Source organism: Chiloscyllium plagiosum, unplaced genomic scaffold, assembly GCF_037043375.1.
Source record: "Chiloscyllium plagiosum isolate Xiang-an unplaced genomic scaffold, Cpla_swu_hap1 HiC_scaffold_21, whole genome shotgun sequence".
Taxonomy (NCBI): Eukaryota; Metazoa; Chordata; class Chondrichthyes; order Orectolobiformes; family Hemiscylliidae; genus Chiloscyllium; species Chiloscyllium plagiosum.
In genome coordinates this window covers 32,841,116-32,858,009 of record NW_028270159.1, presented here as the reverse complement: position 1 = coordinate 32,858,009, position 16,894 = coordinate 32,841,116, and the positions used below count along the sequence as shown (strand labels likewise).

Genomic DNA, 16,894 nt, shown 5'->3' with positions numbered 1-16,894 from the left:
ATTCAGTTGGAAGTACGTTCACTGCTGAGTCAGAAGGGTCCAGGGTCCAAGTTCCATTTCAAGGGTTAAGCATAAAAATCAAGTCTGACACTCAAGTATCGAATTGAAAGAGGTGTAATCTTACAGAAGAGATATTTATCCCAGACCATATCTCCCCCCTCAGGTGACTGTAAAAGAACCCACGTCACTGTTTGGAATAACTACAGGGGAATTATACTTGACGTCCTGGCCAATATTTATACCTTAATCAACAACACACCAAAAGATCGGTCATGTTCACATGCAAATTGAGGGTGTTTCCTGCATTACAACAGTTGCTATAACAGTGCTTCACTGACTGCAATTTGTTTTGAGACTCCTTGTGGTCCTTTTAGACTGGAGAGATCTAACCTTTAGAAATTCAAAATAATATTGCCCACTGACAACGAATGCGTGGTGTTTCTAGTACACAGTATCCATGTTGTATAAACATTTTCAGATCCAAACATGTTCAATAACACAAAACTGTTTGCTTTGTAATGAAAATTTGTCTGTAACCTATTTATCCACCCATTATATTTCGCCCATTAACAACTGTCTTTGCTGTTCACATCACTTTAATATTGCCATTCAGTACCCCCCATTCTGCAGGTATTTACACTCAACAGCAGAGTGTAGCTGTCAATTCTGTTTCTGTTTCAAAACTCACCTGATTGTTGGAAGGACTGAATGTAGTTCCTGTGAAATTGTACAACACCTAGTTCAGGCTCCTCGGCCACTTACCTTTTGTTGGGCGACTGGTGCTATCTTCCTTGCTTTAAGCAACCCTTCAAATGCATCCATCTGATGGGAGGAAAGAAATCACAAATCCACAGGTCATTTGGACAGATTAATTGAAATATACAAGATAAATAAAGACAAGCTGGTTGTCATAAGATGGTCATCAATTTTAACTGGGCATGATCTAACAAAAGATACCCTCTTCCTCTTCAGTATCCAATTCTGGATGGTTGCATTTTTAAAATTCTTTTGCTATTTGTCATCCATTCCCAATTACTCTCGAACTGAGTGGTTTGTCAAAGACTTTGCTGATGGTCAGATTTCTTTCTCCTGGGACCCTGAATGTGAGCAGTGAAGGGAAGCTTTCAAGTTGCAGATATTCCTTAAAATACTGTCCTTGGGCTTCATAGTCAGTTTCACCAGCTGGACATGGAACTGGTGAAGCCAGCAGAGACAGAACCTGTCCAGTTTCACCTCCACTTCAAAATAAAATTGAAAATAGGAAAAGTTCTGTAAATGAGCACATGATTCGCTGGTTACCCACTATGTTCTAAAAATGATGGAGCTCTGGTTCAATGTCCACAATGTGCAAGCGATTTTTTAAATTGCATTTTTCTGTTTTTGTTTATTCCTACAGTACAACAGTGACTTCATTTCATAAGTACTTTATTAGCAGTACATGACTTTGAGAATAGGTTAGTCTGACTCAATAGAAAGGAAAACACTAAAGTCCATAATGAAAGCGTTAATAGCAGAGCACTCAACAAACAGTGGCAGGATTGGGGAGAGTCAGCACAGTTTTATGGAAGGAAAATCATGCTTGACAAATCTACTGGAATTTTATGAGGATGTAACTAGTGGAGTTGATAAGGGTAAGACAGTGCATCTGGTTTATTTGGACTTTCAGAAGGCTTTCCATAAACTCCCACATAAGAAGTTAGCATGTAAAATTAAAGAACTTGGGATTGGGGATGGTGTACTGACATAGATAGAGAAAGGTTTAACAGACAGAAAATAAGGAATGGAATATAACGAAGAATTGTGGATGCTGAACATGCGAAATACACAAGAACAGGTATTGCTGGAGAAACTCAGCAAACGTGGCAGCATCTGTGGAGAAAAGACAGTTAACATTTTGAGTCCAGTGACCCTTTTTCAAGATTCAGTGGCACGCAGTGACTAGTGGGACCCAAATATTAATGATTTAGATAAAGGTAATATCTGCAGATGACCAAAAGCTGGGTGGGAGCTCAATTTGTGAGGAGGATGCAGAGATGTTTCAGTGTAATTTGGATTTGGGTTTGAAGCATAATGACTATCCACTTTGGCAGCACAAACAAGAAGGTGCATTTTCATTTGAATGCAGATAAATTGGGAAAGGGGGAGGTGCAATGAGACTTGGTCGTCTTTTGACCGCAGTTGTTGAATGCAAGCCTGCAGCTGAAGCAGGTAGTGAAGATAACAAATGGCATGTTGGCCTTCATGATGAAAGGATTCGAAAACAGGAGCAGGGCTGTTTTGCTGTAATTGTACAGTGGCCTTGCTTCACCTGGAGTACGGCGTGCAGTTTTACTCTCTTGGAAGGAATCCAATAAAGGTTTACCAGACTGATTCCAGGGTTGGCAGAACTGGTTATGAAGAAAGACTCAGCAGTTAGGACTACAGTCACAGGAGTTTAGAAGAATCTGGGGTATCTCATAGAAACCTATAAAATGCTAATGGGACTTGACAGGGTAAAGGCAGGAGAGATGTTTCCAATGACCAGGGAGTCCAGAACCAGGGATCACAGTTTAAGTGTACTGCGTAGTCCATTTAGGACTGAGATGAGGCTAAATTTCTTCACCAAGAGCAGGCTGAGTGTATGGAAATATCTGTCACAGAAATAGGTTTAGGCCAAAAAATTAAGTATTTTCAAGAAGGCGTTAGATATACTTCTTAGGGCTGAAGGATTCGAAGGATTCAGGATGAAATTAGAAACAGGGTAATGAGTTAGATGATCAGCCATGATCAGTTGGAAAGATAGAGCAGACACTAAGGGGTGAATGGCCTCTTTCTGCTCCTATTTTCTATATTTTTGAGATAACCAGAAATCATAAAAAGCAGGATGTAAATGCAGGTCTTTCTTCTTCCTTTATTTCTGCTTCTTGAAACTCCTATGCTTTCTAAAAGCTACTTCAAATATGTTCATCTATTGTAAGACGGTTATTTAAAAATAAAATCAGTAGTCTGCTTTCAATGGGAATTCTTTTAATGAAAGGGTCACTCAAAGTCAAAAAGGAACAGATACAACACAAACATCATGGGTTCAAATATGTTAATTAATGGTAGAACGTTGGCAAGTTTAATGTTTAATGTAAGTGAAACGATTATTGTCATGACACCTTTAGAAAAGTAACAATAATCTTCATGAGATCATTTGCACTCACCTGCTTTTGCAGTGCCTCTGCCTGTTGGGCTAAGGCCCATGTCAGACACTCCCCTGCTGTGGGCTCCACAATAGAGGGACATTCGGTCAAAGTCAAAGTGGTATCTGATGTACTGGCAACTTCTATTACTTCACCCTTTTCTATTACTGAGGGACATTCTGAAAACAGAATTCAGACAAAGAACTACTGTAACTTAATACCCCTATATTAATTCCTTTAACAGCAACAGTTACATTAAATAAAATGACACAGCACCAGGTTATAGTCCAACAGGTTTAACTGGGAGCACTACCGTTCAGGTAGCTGACGAAGGAGCAATGCTCTGAAAGCTTGTGTTTCCAAATAAACCGGTTGGACTATAACCTGGTGTTGTGTGATCTTTAACATTAAAAAAAATGGTATTCTAGCTACACTGGTTCAGGAGACTCTTTCCAGGAACTGGTGTAGGTTCAGCAAATGACAGCTGGAGAAAGACAATGGTAATGTTTCTGAACTAATGCTGTAAGGTCACGTCCTATCATGGTTGGTAGGATTTGAATGTAATAAGGGCAATCACAAAGCTAGAGCTTGATGTGAGGTGACACATTGCTGAGGTACACACTAGAAGTTAATGCTGTATATCGAAACGGTTCTGTAAAGCTTTCCCCAGGGCTTCCATTTGCTATGGGTCCTTTTCAAATTGATCAGATTACAGGAATGGTACAAAACATGCTGATGTAACAATATGGGCGTAGTTTCAGATGTGGTGTGGGTTAAACCATGACTTCAGCATTGTTAACGGCCAGGGGGTGTGGGGGACTCCAAAACTGGAGGGCATAGGTTTAGGGTGAGAGGGGAAAGATTGAAAAGGGACCGAAGGGGCAACCTTTCCACACAGAGGGTGGTGCGTGTATGGATGAGCTGCCAGAGAAGTGGTGGAGGCTGGTACAATTACAACAATTAAAAGGCATCTGGATGGGCATATGAATAGGAAGGTGTGAGAGGGATATGGGCCAAGTGCTGGCAAAAGGGACTAGATTTATACGGCATATCTGTTCAGCATGGGCGAGTTGGACCAAAGGGTCTGTTTCTGTGCTGCACATCTTTATGAGTCTATGACTCGGAGCCCAATAATTGGGACCCAGAGCTATGAGTGGCCTGCTCTGGTTGGCCTGGAGACCAGGCTAGGAGCAGCACAGAACCCATGAGTTCTGCTCTTGTCCCTGATACCAAGCATCATTGAAACAGGACCTCAGTATCCATCAGTCTCAAATGTTTACTGTCTTAATAGAGGGGAACATCAAGGCCGGTAGCTAAGAGTTGTGTATTGAGTGAAAAACAAAGCAGTGTAACAGATTCTTATTCTTTGTAACGAAATTACTCTTTGTGTAAAGGCAATGTGTGCACTTCTAAAACAAACATCAGTGCCAAACTGTATAATCATTTGGGGTGGCACAGTGGCTTGCAATGCTGTCTCACAGCGCCATGGACCCAGGTTCAAGTTCAGTTTCGGGTGACTGTCTGTGTGGAGTTTGCAATTCTCCTGTGTGGGTTTCCTCCTGGTGCTTTGGTTTCTTCCCACAATCCAAAGATGTGTAGGTTAGGTGAATTGGTCATGCTAAATTGCCCATAGTGTTCAAGGATGTGTAGGTTAGGTGCATTAGTCTCGGTTAAATGGAGTAGTAGTAGGGGAATGGGTCTACGTGGGTTACCCTTTGAAGTGTTGGGCCGAAGGGCCTGTTTCCACACTGTTGGGCTTCTATGATTTTTTTCTTTTCCTCAGGCAACATATCACAATGATGTTGCCAATCAGATTTTCTACACCTGTTAGGGAGAAGTTAAATGCTGCAAATTTCTATGGAGAGCAAAGCAGCAAAATGAAACAGATTTCCAATCAACTTTAGCACTTCAAGCACCTTAGGACTGCCTGTTTACCCCCAGTCCCGCCTCCACTCGTTAAAGATAAGCAGAGTACCTCGAATGAAGAATGTAGGCAAGGACACTTGCTGCTGATCTTGAAGGACCCCTTGCCGAGAGATCTAGCAAACTCTGTTTTGGAAACTTTATCGCTCTCAATATGCAATTGATTGCGGTGATCTTTAATGGGGACTCTGAGCTTGGAGCTGTAGATGATACCATTTATGTTGTCCACACTCAGCTAATCACATCAAAGAATTCTCACAGCCAGTAACAGAGTGGAATAGAAGGCATTAAAATCAATTTGTTTTTTAAAACATTCAACGTGAAGCAAACAAAGTTTTTCGCACACAGACGGATGGTGGTAGAGCAGAAATGGTGAAAAAAATGCCAAGAAAATTAGTCTAAGTAGCATTCCAGAACTGTAAATCTATTTTTTTCCAGGATTAAAGTCAGTAATAGTTAATACACTAATCACTGATTAAAAACCCAGTTACGTTCAATTGATCAGGATGTAACCTCTGATGGAGTTTCCAATAGGGATGCATTTTTTTGTTCATTCATGGAATGTGATCGTCATTGGCTAGGCCAGCACTTATTTATCATTAATAGCCCAGAAAGAATCTATCCCATTGCTGTGGGTCTGGAAACACATATAAGCCAGGCCAGGTCTTTTTAACGAGGTGGCAGGTAGGGAATAGCTATTTCCCAGCTGTCAATCTGGTTGATGATCTGCTTTTTCTGCAATCTTCTATGCACCTCGAGATGATGACCTTGTCTTCCTCATTATAATGTTTGGGTCCTGTGGAACAGAGCTGCTCTCATTGTTTCATCCCATGCAGTGCACAGAGAACTCTCTCCTCCTTGTAGAAGACTTTGCTCCAGACTCGCTTTGGGCTCCTCACATTGGGAAGATAGCTTAAGTTTTGGAAAAGGTGCATTGGAGGATCTCAAGAGTAATCCTGAGTTTAAAGCAACTTGATTTAACTGGATCTGTATACTTTAGGAAAGTAAAAAAGAGGAGCAATAAGATTTTTATTTAAAAAACTGCTGAGCTTAGACGTATTTATGTGAGCCCATCGGGCACCCTCACACTCTCTATGTGGTTAGGGGCAACATTATAGACAGGATAGCAGCCAGTTTTCCTTTCCCAGAGAGACATGGAGCTATAAAGCTGGTCACATGTTCATGCTGTGACTTCAGATTTGCAGTACAGGTCGTTCTGCTGTTACGCGCATTTTGTTAACGCAAATTCATTGTAACGCAATTGACAAATTGGGGACACTGTTTCTAAAGCGTGAACTTTTAAAACATGTGTTGGCTGTAAAATGATTACATCACCAACACTTTAAGCACTGTTTTTCTATAATGGGAGGGGTTGCACAGGAATGCTATCATTGTTTTATCAAAGAGCTCCCCATATAGCATAGAAAGTGACAGCATTCTGGCTAGGGTGAAGATCTTCTCTTGCAAGGGATAGACATCCTTTGACAGTGTCTCCTAGACTAGTTTAATCAGTGAAATGGGTTAAAATCAAATTTTCCAGATGTTTTGCTCAAACTACCCTGAGCTTTATTTGTTTTTTTTAAAAACCTTTCTTGGAATGGAGTTGTGAAAAGTTGTGGAAGGTGGGAAAGGACTCCCTGTAACTCACAATTACATGGGATAAGCCAGTGTATTCCTGTCCATTATCTCTACTTGTCATAACATATTTCTGCTGGCACGGGTTAACCATCCCTTAGAAACGGCAATATAATCTCCAAATTAAAACAGTGCCATAGATGCAGAAATATTGAACTGAAAACTAAAGGGAACAAAATTAAACTTCTAGATCAAAAGATTTGACTTTTTGCATGCATCTGAAGGATGGTAGTGCTGGACAGAGAACAGAATATTTCCCATTTCAGATGTCCAATGTCAACAACAAGCCACACAATCAGATGTAAAGTCGTGCTTCCTTCACTCTGCCATAATCACAGAAGAATATCCCTTACAATATACCAGTGTGGCAATACCTCCCTTTGCCTGTACTCTCATCCTGTCAAGGTGATATCGCCAATTCATCCAAGGTACCAGTTTGGGATGCTTTTGTCTTGTTGTGAATTAAGATTCATTAAGTCCCTTTCAGACATAACAAAGGTGATCCTTTCAACCGTGATCCTGATTTTTTTTGCAATATTTGCCCAGATTTCTACACCTTGTACCTTGTAGCATTTGCAAGCTCCAACAGTATGTTGTATTGGGTAAGTGCTATTTGAGGTAGTTTGCCTGAATCCTCCTTTGTCTTGAGTCTATCTAGCTAATGGTGGTCATGAAGGCACGATTATAGAGTATCTACAGAAGAGGCACTGTTTTAACATAACAAGAATGCGTGTTGCATGATAATAGTAAGTACAACTACTTGGATGGGTGTAATTAATTATTAGGGAACTGATAAAAATATATGTGTCCTCCAAAAACTAGAGTAGATTACTTTGTCACCACCAGCAGGGCTGTATGAAACATCTGTCAAATGGGTAAAGCAACGTAACATGAACATCAGCCCCTTCAAAACTGTAACCTTAAACACTAATTTCAACCGAAATCCCAAAGATTTAAAGGCAGTGCTCAGCCTACTGCCCCACCCACTTGCCAAAAAGATTCTATACAATGTTCTACAAAACCTCCCAAACCAGACTTTCAGTATTCTAAACAAAAAAAAAATCCAATTTTTGATGCTGGAAATGAGAAACAAACACTGAAATTGCAGAGAAAATGCAGGAGGTCTGGCAGCATTTATGGATAGAACGTAGAGATACCTTTCTTCAGAATGGTTCCCTGTTGAATTCTGCTTTCTTCCTGAAACGTTGACTTTGCCACCTCCTGCCATGTTCTTCCAGCCTTCTGCTGGTCTACTTCTCTCCACAGATGCTGCCAGACCTGCTGAGTTTTCCCCATAATTTCTGTTTTTGCTTCAGTATTCAAAAGGAACTCAGTGTCAAAAAGGAGCTTTCGTGACAACGACAGAAACACAAGACCATAGCAACAAACAACATCGGACAATTCAGAGTGCACTAGAAGTTAAAAATCTCCACCTTTCTTTGTGTTTTGATATTATCGAGATTATTTTCCTCCGATGGTTTTAAATGTTTTATTAGTTACCTGCTTGTTCACTAGAGTTCAAAGGTGGGCCAATTTCAGCTCTTTGTGCATGGGGGATGGTTAATGTCATAACCTTTGAACCCTGGCTAAGTGATGCCATTTGGACACTCTGACTTGGTTTTGGAGGGTCAGCATAGAGGTTCACCTGCAAAAACAAATGAAGTGTGAATGAGAATAGACCTTTGTGATTTTTTCACTTCAACTAATACAACGAAAGATAAAAACAGAATACCTAAAATCAACTTGCTGCAAGTGACATTTCTTTTTACCTGTTCCACTCATGAACAAAACCAAAAATATTACAGTATGTATGTGGCGCATACCCTGGCCTATATACTTCAGTGCAGTACTGAAGGACCGCTGTACAGCTGGAGATATGAATGTTGCAAATAAGATGTTAAACTGAGTCTGCTCCTCCATTTCAGGTGGATGGAGGAGATTCCAGGGGACTATTTCGGGAAGAGAAGAGAAGTTTTCTCCAATTTCACACCTATATTTTTCTCCCAAACAATATCTATAAGACAATGCCAGACCGATTTTCAAAAGGTACCTTCAGGTCTGTGGAATCTGTGAGAGAGATTAGATTAGATTCCCTACAGTGCGGAAACATTCCCTTCAGCTCAACAGGTCCACACCAATGCTCTGAAGAGTAACCCACCCAGACCCATTCCCCTACTCCCTACTAATGCACCTATCACTATGGGCAATTTAGCATGGCTAATTCATTTTCGGACTGTGGGAGGAAACCAGAGCACCCGGGGGAAACCCACGCTGACACGGGGAGAATGTGCAAACTCCACACAGACAGTCGCCCGAGGCTAGAATCGAACTCAGGTCCCTGGCACTGTGAGGCAGCAGTGCTAACCACTGAGCCATTGTGCAACCCAATGAGACGGCCAAGATGGGGTATTTTAAATGCTGATTTGATCCACATTTAGGGCAAGCTGCCATCTTGGTAAAGTAGTTGAACAGTGCACCAGAAACGCCCTACCCAAAGCATTTTTAAATAGCTGAATGCCAATTAAATTGCTCGCCAATACTCATTAATGAAACAAATTTATTTTCATTAATGAGACTGCATGACATGTCAGTATTTAACACTTATCTTAATGGTCTCTCCTGTCAACAACCAGTTGACTGGGGGAAAGCAAGCCATTGTTGAAGGTTTCTAGTGCTACCTAAAGATACATTATCTTTCACTGCTCATGTGTTGCTGGAGGTTTAGACTGGAACTCTGAAACACTACAGGGGACTTTCTGGGAAACTATTGTTATGAAGTTGTAAACATGTACTGCACCTTTAAGGGAGCTGAAATTTCTGGCTGGCACAAAGTGTTCTGAAAGATTTTAAAATGTGGATGAAACAAATAGCTGGAGTTGTGTAGCCATGATACAAAAATAAATTCAAATTCAGCGAATCAGTTTAAATTACGCTCCAGATCCAAAATCCAATCAGATTTGAATTTAGTATTTTGATAACATCAAACCAATGAAATGATCTGATATTTCGGAATATAACATCAGACATTTTGAACAGTTGGAGGGAGAACTGCTAAGAAAACCAATAAATATAGACTGCGAGCCAAATAGCTCTCTGAAAGGTACCTGTTCATATAACAGACCCGTGAAGCAGAATACTGAAGAAAAAACAACAGAGGAAAATCTACAGTGGAAGGTATAAAGAGGTATAAAGGTTAGACAGCTGGCTGGCTTGAAAATTGAATTTTTTAAAAATTTAATTGGGGTTTTTAATCAGACCTGTATTGTAGAGTGGGGAGGTAAAAGATAGGTTTAAGAGAAAGGAGTTGTAAATAGTTGTTAAGAAAATCATTAATTTTTACTTTAAATAGTGACTTCTGGGATAGTTCTTTGCTCTCAAAATTTAACCGATTACGGCAGGAGGTAAGCTTCTCTGTGTATTGGGTTTAAATTAGCAAAGGGGTTTACCCTATGTTGCAACACTATGTTGAGACTTTACCAAAATGATCAACATTTCTTTTGGAAATTCTCTTAGGATTTCACTTGATTTGATTTGATTTATTGTCATGTGTACCTAAGTACAGTGAAAACCTTTGTCTGCGAGCAGTACAGGCAGATCATAGTAAGCAAGGACATAAAGATCATAGAGTGAAAAACAGGGTGTGTGCTAGGCAAGATCAACATTAACAAGATCAGCATTGTGTAAAGTTAGACAGTCCATTCATCAGCCTAATTATGGCGGGTAAGAAGCTGCTCTTGAACCTGCTGCTGCATGTGTTCACGCTTCTCTACACTGACAATGTGTGGTGGGACTCTACATTGGATCCTAGTCGGTAGGGTTCCAGAGATGTCCTCTCTTACCAACGTTTCTATATGGTTATGCTTAATACAGCCTGTCATAGGTTCAGATATTGAAGTGTAGACCAGAACTTCTGACATGACAGTACATGGTGACAAGATTCAAAGAAACTGAGGCATGAAACTAGGAGCACCTTAGGTGAAAGCCAGCAGCAACACAGTGCTGGAAATGAAGGACTTGAAGGCTAACCTGAGCCCCAGTCTGTGCATCGGGAGACACTGCAAAGCCTACACAATGCTGGCAAAGTGCCCTAAAAGCTGCTGAACAACCAGCTGTCCTTAAGTGAGAACCAGATTGTTGTAAATCAAAGGCTTTTAACGAGGTGAGAAACAGGGTACACTTGGAATACCTGTCAGTGGAAAGTGCAGGAAGAAGAAGCAAAACGTGGTTAGCACCACTAAGGATCTCAGCCTGTCCAATATGAAAGAGGGTCTTGAATGCCAGAAGATGACCGTTCTGGAGCTGCAAAGCAGCACAGAAGATTAAAACACAGACTATAACGGTCTGGAAATGTTCAAGCATTATTGTGTGCTCAGGAGCAGGATGCATTTTTCCTGAATGATATAATAGACCTGCTAGAGTAATGGAGTCAAACAGCACGGAAACAGACCCTTCGATCTAATTCATCCACGCCAATCAAACATCCCAATCTGACCTTGCCAGCATTTGGCCCATATCTTTCTAAATCCTTCCTAATCATAAACCCGTCTAGATAGCTTTAAATGTTGTAATTGTAAATGCCTCCGCCACTTTCTCTGGCAGCTCGTTCCTTACAGGCACCACACTCTCCTTGAAAAAGTTACCCTTCAGATCCTTTTTATATCTTTCCCCTCTCACTCTCATCCTATGCCCTCTAGTTTTGGACTCCCCCACCCGAGAAAAAGATCTTGTCTACTTAACCTATCCGTGCCCCTCATGATTTTATAAACCTTGATAAGGTCACCCCTCAGCCTCCGACTCTCCAGGGAAAATAGCCCCAGCTTATTCTGCCTCTCCCTATAGCTCAAACCCTCCAGTCCCAGCAACACCCTTGTAAATCTTTTTTGCACCTTCTCAAGTTTAAGGGTGACCAGCATTGTACACAGTATTTCAAAAGTGGCCTCATCAATGTCTGTACAGCCATAACATGACATCCCAACTCCCAAACTCAACATTATGACCAATAAAGGTGAGCTTGCCAAACGCCTTCTTCACCGCCCTGTCTACCTGCAACTCCACTTTCAGCTTCCTTGGTTATGCAGACCACTCTTTGGATTCTGGTGTGCAGAATTATTAATACCAAGACAACTATTTTGTTAGGAGATATTGAGGAAGATGTATCCATTTTCGATGCAAACACCATAGCTGAGGCCAAGAATTTTCTGATCATCCTCCATTTAGCAGGTACTAAAATCAGACTCAGATGGCAGATACAAACTATACACATCTATAATAAGACAAAGGTCACCAAAACATAGTTTCCATTTCTGATCATTTATTAAGATGAAAATGAATCTTTTAAGGATAATCTCATTGAATATGGCAGACGTGAGGAATGTAGAGTCTGCCTTCCTCTGTATCACATTGCTATCAAGACTTTACCTCCATGGCAAGTATTTTAAAAATTTCCAACGTTTCCTGTTCACAATGTTTGCTGGTTTCCATTTCTCTTCCATTTCCCCCTTCCTTAACGTAGAATTCTCAAGTGGGACCTACAATGTGTGGAATCATTTTTAAGTTGATCAAGCAACAGTGTAGAATAGTTATCATTTTTCAGTCAATCATTTGAAAGTGTGAGATGAGTATGAATGTGGGAAAGTGCAGCCTCAGAAGGGGAGAGTCACAGCAATCTCTGAGAGAATGCATGCAGCAGATTAAGGAAATGAAGCTCAATAACCTCCAAAAGAAGGGATGATACTTACGAAAGAAAGCTTAGCTATCGTACAGGAAGAAAAATGGGATTCAGAAGCTGGAGAAATCAAACAGCAATTTTCTTGCAGCTACAGGCATATTTCAAATCATGCACAGTTGATGGAAGAATGGTCAACGCAGTGAAAGCCAACCTATGACCCCTGAGGCCTACACACAAAACAACATTGGCACATTTTGTAGAGGAAAGTGAGGGCTGCAGATGCTGGAGTACCAGAGTTGAAAAATGTGGTGCTGGAAAACACAGCAGGTCAGGCAGCATCCGAGGAGCAGGAGAATTGACGTTTCGGGCATAAGCCCTTCTTCAGGAATGAAGAAGGGCTCATGTCCGAAACGTCGATTCTCTTGCTCCTCAGATGCTGTCTGGCCTGCTGTGTTTTTCCAGCACCACATTTTTCAACATTTTGTAGGGGACTTAGAAACAGGAATAGGTTAGTTCCTTGAGCTTTACTTCTCTTTTCATAAGAACATAACAAATAGGAGCAGGGGTAGGCCATCTGGCCCCTCAAGCCTACTCATGGCTGATCTTTTTGTGCACTCAGTTCCATTCACCTGCTTGCCCACCATAACCTTCATTTCTTTACTGTTCAAAAATATATATATCTTTGCCTTAAAAACGTTCAACAAGGTAGCCTCAACTGCTTCACTGGGCAGGGAATTCCACAGATTCACAACCGTTTGGACGAAGAAATTCCTCCTCAACTCAGTCCTAAATCTGCTTCTCCTTATTTTGAGGTTCTGCCCAGAGTTCTAATTTCATTCACTAGTGGAAACAAACTCCCTGCTTCCACCTATTCTATGTTCTTCATAATTTTACATGTTTCGATAAGATCTCTCCTCATTCTTCTAAATTTTAATGGCTAATTGCACCTTCACTCCATTTACTCACCTTAATTCCACATCCATAATCTTATTTGAAAAAAAAATCCCAATTTTGACTTTCTAAATTTTCCTCAGCAGTGTTTTCAGATGATAAAGTTACATATCTTCCCTATCCTTTATTCGAGGAAGTGCTTGCTGATGTTACCCAGGAAGCACAGAGTCCGGTCTTAAGATTTTGCCTATGTTTTTGACACCCTTGCCAGAGCAGATCATTTCACTCTCTCTCTCGACTAATCAAATACTTCAATTATTTTAACTAACTCAATTAGACCAGCAGTTAATCTTCTATATTCAGTATAATATTGGACAATGGACCAATATGAGTCCATATTGTACTACCTCCAAGGCAAATATATCCTTCAAGAGGTGCACTCTGCCCAGAACTGAAAATAATTATTTGCCTTGAATTAAAACATATAAAAATTCTGTGCAATTGAATGTGCATATTCCAAATCAACTGGCACATTCAGAGCAGTGTAAGGGATTAATCTTGAGGCATAGAGCATCTTTTGCAGCTTACAGTGAAAATGAAATCTCTGAGCATATCCATCGTAAGCTTTGAAATAGAATTATTCACAGCAGAAACTATTCTTGAGAAAACCATGTACTTATGTAGCCACTGTAGTGTGGTGTGACAGTTAGACAGAGAGTGGAAGTTCCAGGATGATACACTGATGGAAAACAATATGAATGGATCTCTACTTCTGGTGTAAATATTTGGAATTCTGTTTTGGACGAGAATGCTCAGACTCTTGAAACAATGAGAAGTAAAAACCTTGCTTCAGTTTATCGAACTCTGAGAAAGGTGAACAAATCTTCTGCATCGTGCTTAAACTTACTTTGACATTTCATGTGATATTATGCCTCTGTGAGGCAGGTAAATCTTGTTGAAGCAGTCATCTTGCTGCATCTTCTTGATTTCTTTGATAAAAATTATGATAAGTTGTCTATGTGTCAGAACATTCAATTGCCTGATTTATGACCATGCTGTCATCCCCATATGATTTTTTTTAAAACATGCATTCCAGCCATGTGTTCTGTATTGGGAGGTGTTGTCAAAGAAGATCTGCCTCATACACTTGCCAAATAGTCTTATTTGTGATATATACAAATAGGCATAATTATGTCTCTGGAAAAGTGCAGCAGGTCAGGCAGCATCAAAGGAACAGGAGAATCGATTCCTCAGGATCATTCCTGAAGAAGGCCTTATGCCCGAAACGTCGATTCTCTTGTTCCTTTGATGCTGCCTGACCTGTTGCGCTTTTCCAGCAACACATTTTTAAGCTCTGATCTCCAGCATCTGCAGTCCTCACTTTCTCATAATTATGTCTCTGTCTCTTTTTACCACATGTTTCTCTTTATATGTACATATGCATGAATGTATACATATAAAATATATAATGATTGCTTCTCTCTTCCTTTTATTCATGCTGTGCAAGTAGTGTTTTAGTCCCACTTGGTTCAAAATGAGGAAATTACCTAGAATCTGCAAATCTTTTCAACAACGTTTTTCACAGCAATTAATAATGAGAATGAATATTGCAAAAAATAGAAATTTGTATGAAAATTGCTCCATCCTTTGGGTCTTTCCCTTTTGTTCCAATCTCCCTCAACTGTGTTGAAATGTGTTGCTGGAACAGCACAGCAGGTCAGGCAGCATCCAGGGAACAGGAGAATCGACGTTTCAGGAAGAAGGGCTTATGCCCGAAACGTCGATTCTCCTGTTCCCTGGATGCTGCCTGACCTGCTGCGCTGTTCCAGCAACACATTTAAGCTCTGATCTCCAGCATCTGCAGACCTCACTTTCTCCTGTGTATGTCCAACAACAATTAATACAATTCCCACCAGGGGAGATGATGACTATGGAACTAAATGCTTAATATATTATGTATGAATTTTATTTTCAATGTCTACCCAGTTCTGGCCTTGTTAATTTTGTGTTGCTGCAAAGTTAAATATGATATTGTGTGACATTGCGGCACGGTGGCTCAGTGGTTAGCACTGCTGCCTCACAGCGCCAGGGACCCGGATTCAGTTCCAGCCTTGAGTGACTCTCTGTGTGGAGTTTGCACATTCTCCCCGTGTTTGTGTGTGTTTCCTCCCACGATCCAATGCTAGGTGGATTGGCCGTAGGAAATGCAGAATTACAGGGCTAAGGACGGGTCTGAATGGGAGGCTCTTTGGAGGGTCAGTGTAAACTTGATGGGCCGAATGGCCTGCTTCCACACTATAGGAATTCTATGATAATTGTCATCACTTCCTACAAGAGATACAAAAACAAACTGTAAAAGCTTCTTTGAGTAATAATAAGGAAAAGAATATGGGTCCTTAAAAGCTGACAACCAGAGAAATGAAAATGGGGAGTAAGAAAATATAAAGAATAATTGTGTTTTAATGCTTTTTCTATGGTCTCCATGGTGGAAACAAATAGAAGCATATCAAAAACAGCATTAAAACATGGATCTGACTCAAATGATGAACTTAAAAGTAACTAATATTAATAAAGAAAATCCAGAAAAATTAATAGGATTCATGTCAGCAAGTTCTTTGGACCCCATGACCAATAGCAATTTCATGTTCACCAATGCTAAGGCTAATTTTTTAATTCCAGGTATTTGTGGTGGGGTTTGAACCACAGTCTTCATAACCTTTAGCCTTGACCTCTGGATTATAAACTTAGCAGTAATACAACCATGCAACATCATCTTTGGATTGCTGTCTCCTAGAGACCTATTGATGCTCAATTGTTGAATATATTCAAGGCTGAGATTAATATATTTTCAGACTTTTGGACATGGGGATCAGGTGGGATATTAACATTACAGTTAAAATGATTTATGATTTAAGTTGGTTTCAGTGAACACACGGCCTACTCATATTTGTTTAGTTCTTATAATCTAAGAATACAATGCCATATTTCACTCATTCTCAGCAGAGAAATCCTTTTGTTGGAAAGCAAGTTGGTAAAACCAAAAACCGAAAATTTCCTGAGGACCTCAACAATTTCCAGCCAGAAAATCTTTCCATCTATAGACTTTTAGCTTCAGATGATAGTGTTGCACAGTATATTTTCCTTTCGAGTGTGCCTTGCAGTTGTAAAATTGATATGATTCGGAGATGTCGGTGTTGGACTGGGGTGTACAAAGTTAAAAATCACACAGCACCAGGTTATAGTCCAACAGGTTTAATTGGAAGCACACTAGCTTTTGGAGCGACGCTCCTTCATCAGGTAACAATCACCTGATGAAGGAGCATCGCTCCGAAAGCTAGTGTGCTTCCAATTAAACCTGTTGGACTATCACCTGGTGTTGTGTGATTTTTAACTTTGTAAAATAGATACACATCATCTCTTAAGTGCCTACAGCTCACAGTCTGGCTCTGAAATATGTGTGCGATATTGGTATAAACTTTAAGTACAGCAATAAGGATGGAAGTGCCATGGAGGGATTCTTCCACCCAGACGCTATTACTTCAGCATTTAAAAATCAATTTTGCATATTCATTGCCAGAACAGGGATTTATATTAGTGTTACTACATGTAGGGA

The 16,894-nt window shown here is 40.4% G+C and overlaps 1 protein-coding gene across 8 annotated transcripts in view; it reads right to left on the bottom strand.

The window, feature by feature from the left end:
• The window catches only part of akna (AT-hook transcription factor), a 202,294-nt gene that overhangs the window by 63,331 nt on the left and 122,069 nt on the right, over nt 1-16,894 (bottom strand). For all 8 annotated transcript variants that reach the window (XM_043720009.2, XM_043720006.2, XM_087998483.1 and 5 more), the window contains 3 exons: nt 8,223-8,367; nt 3,186-3,343; nt 763-822 (listed from right to left, as the gene is read on the bottom strand). In XM_043720009.2, the coding sequence (XP_043575944.2) occupies nt 763-822; nt 3,186-3,343; nt 8,223-8,367 (363 nt within the window). The remainder of the gene's footprint in view (nt 1-762; nt 823-3,185; nt 3,344-8,222; nt 8,368-16,894) is intronic.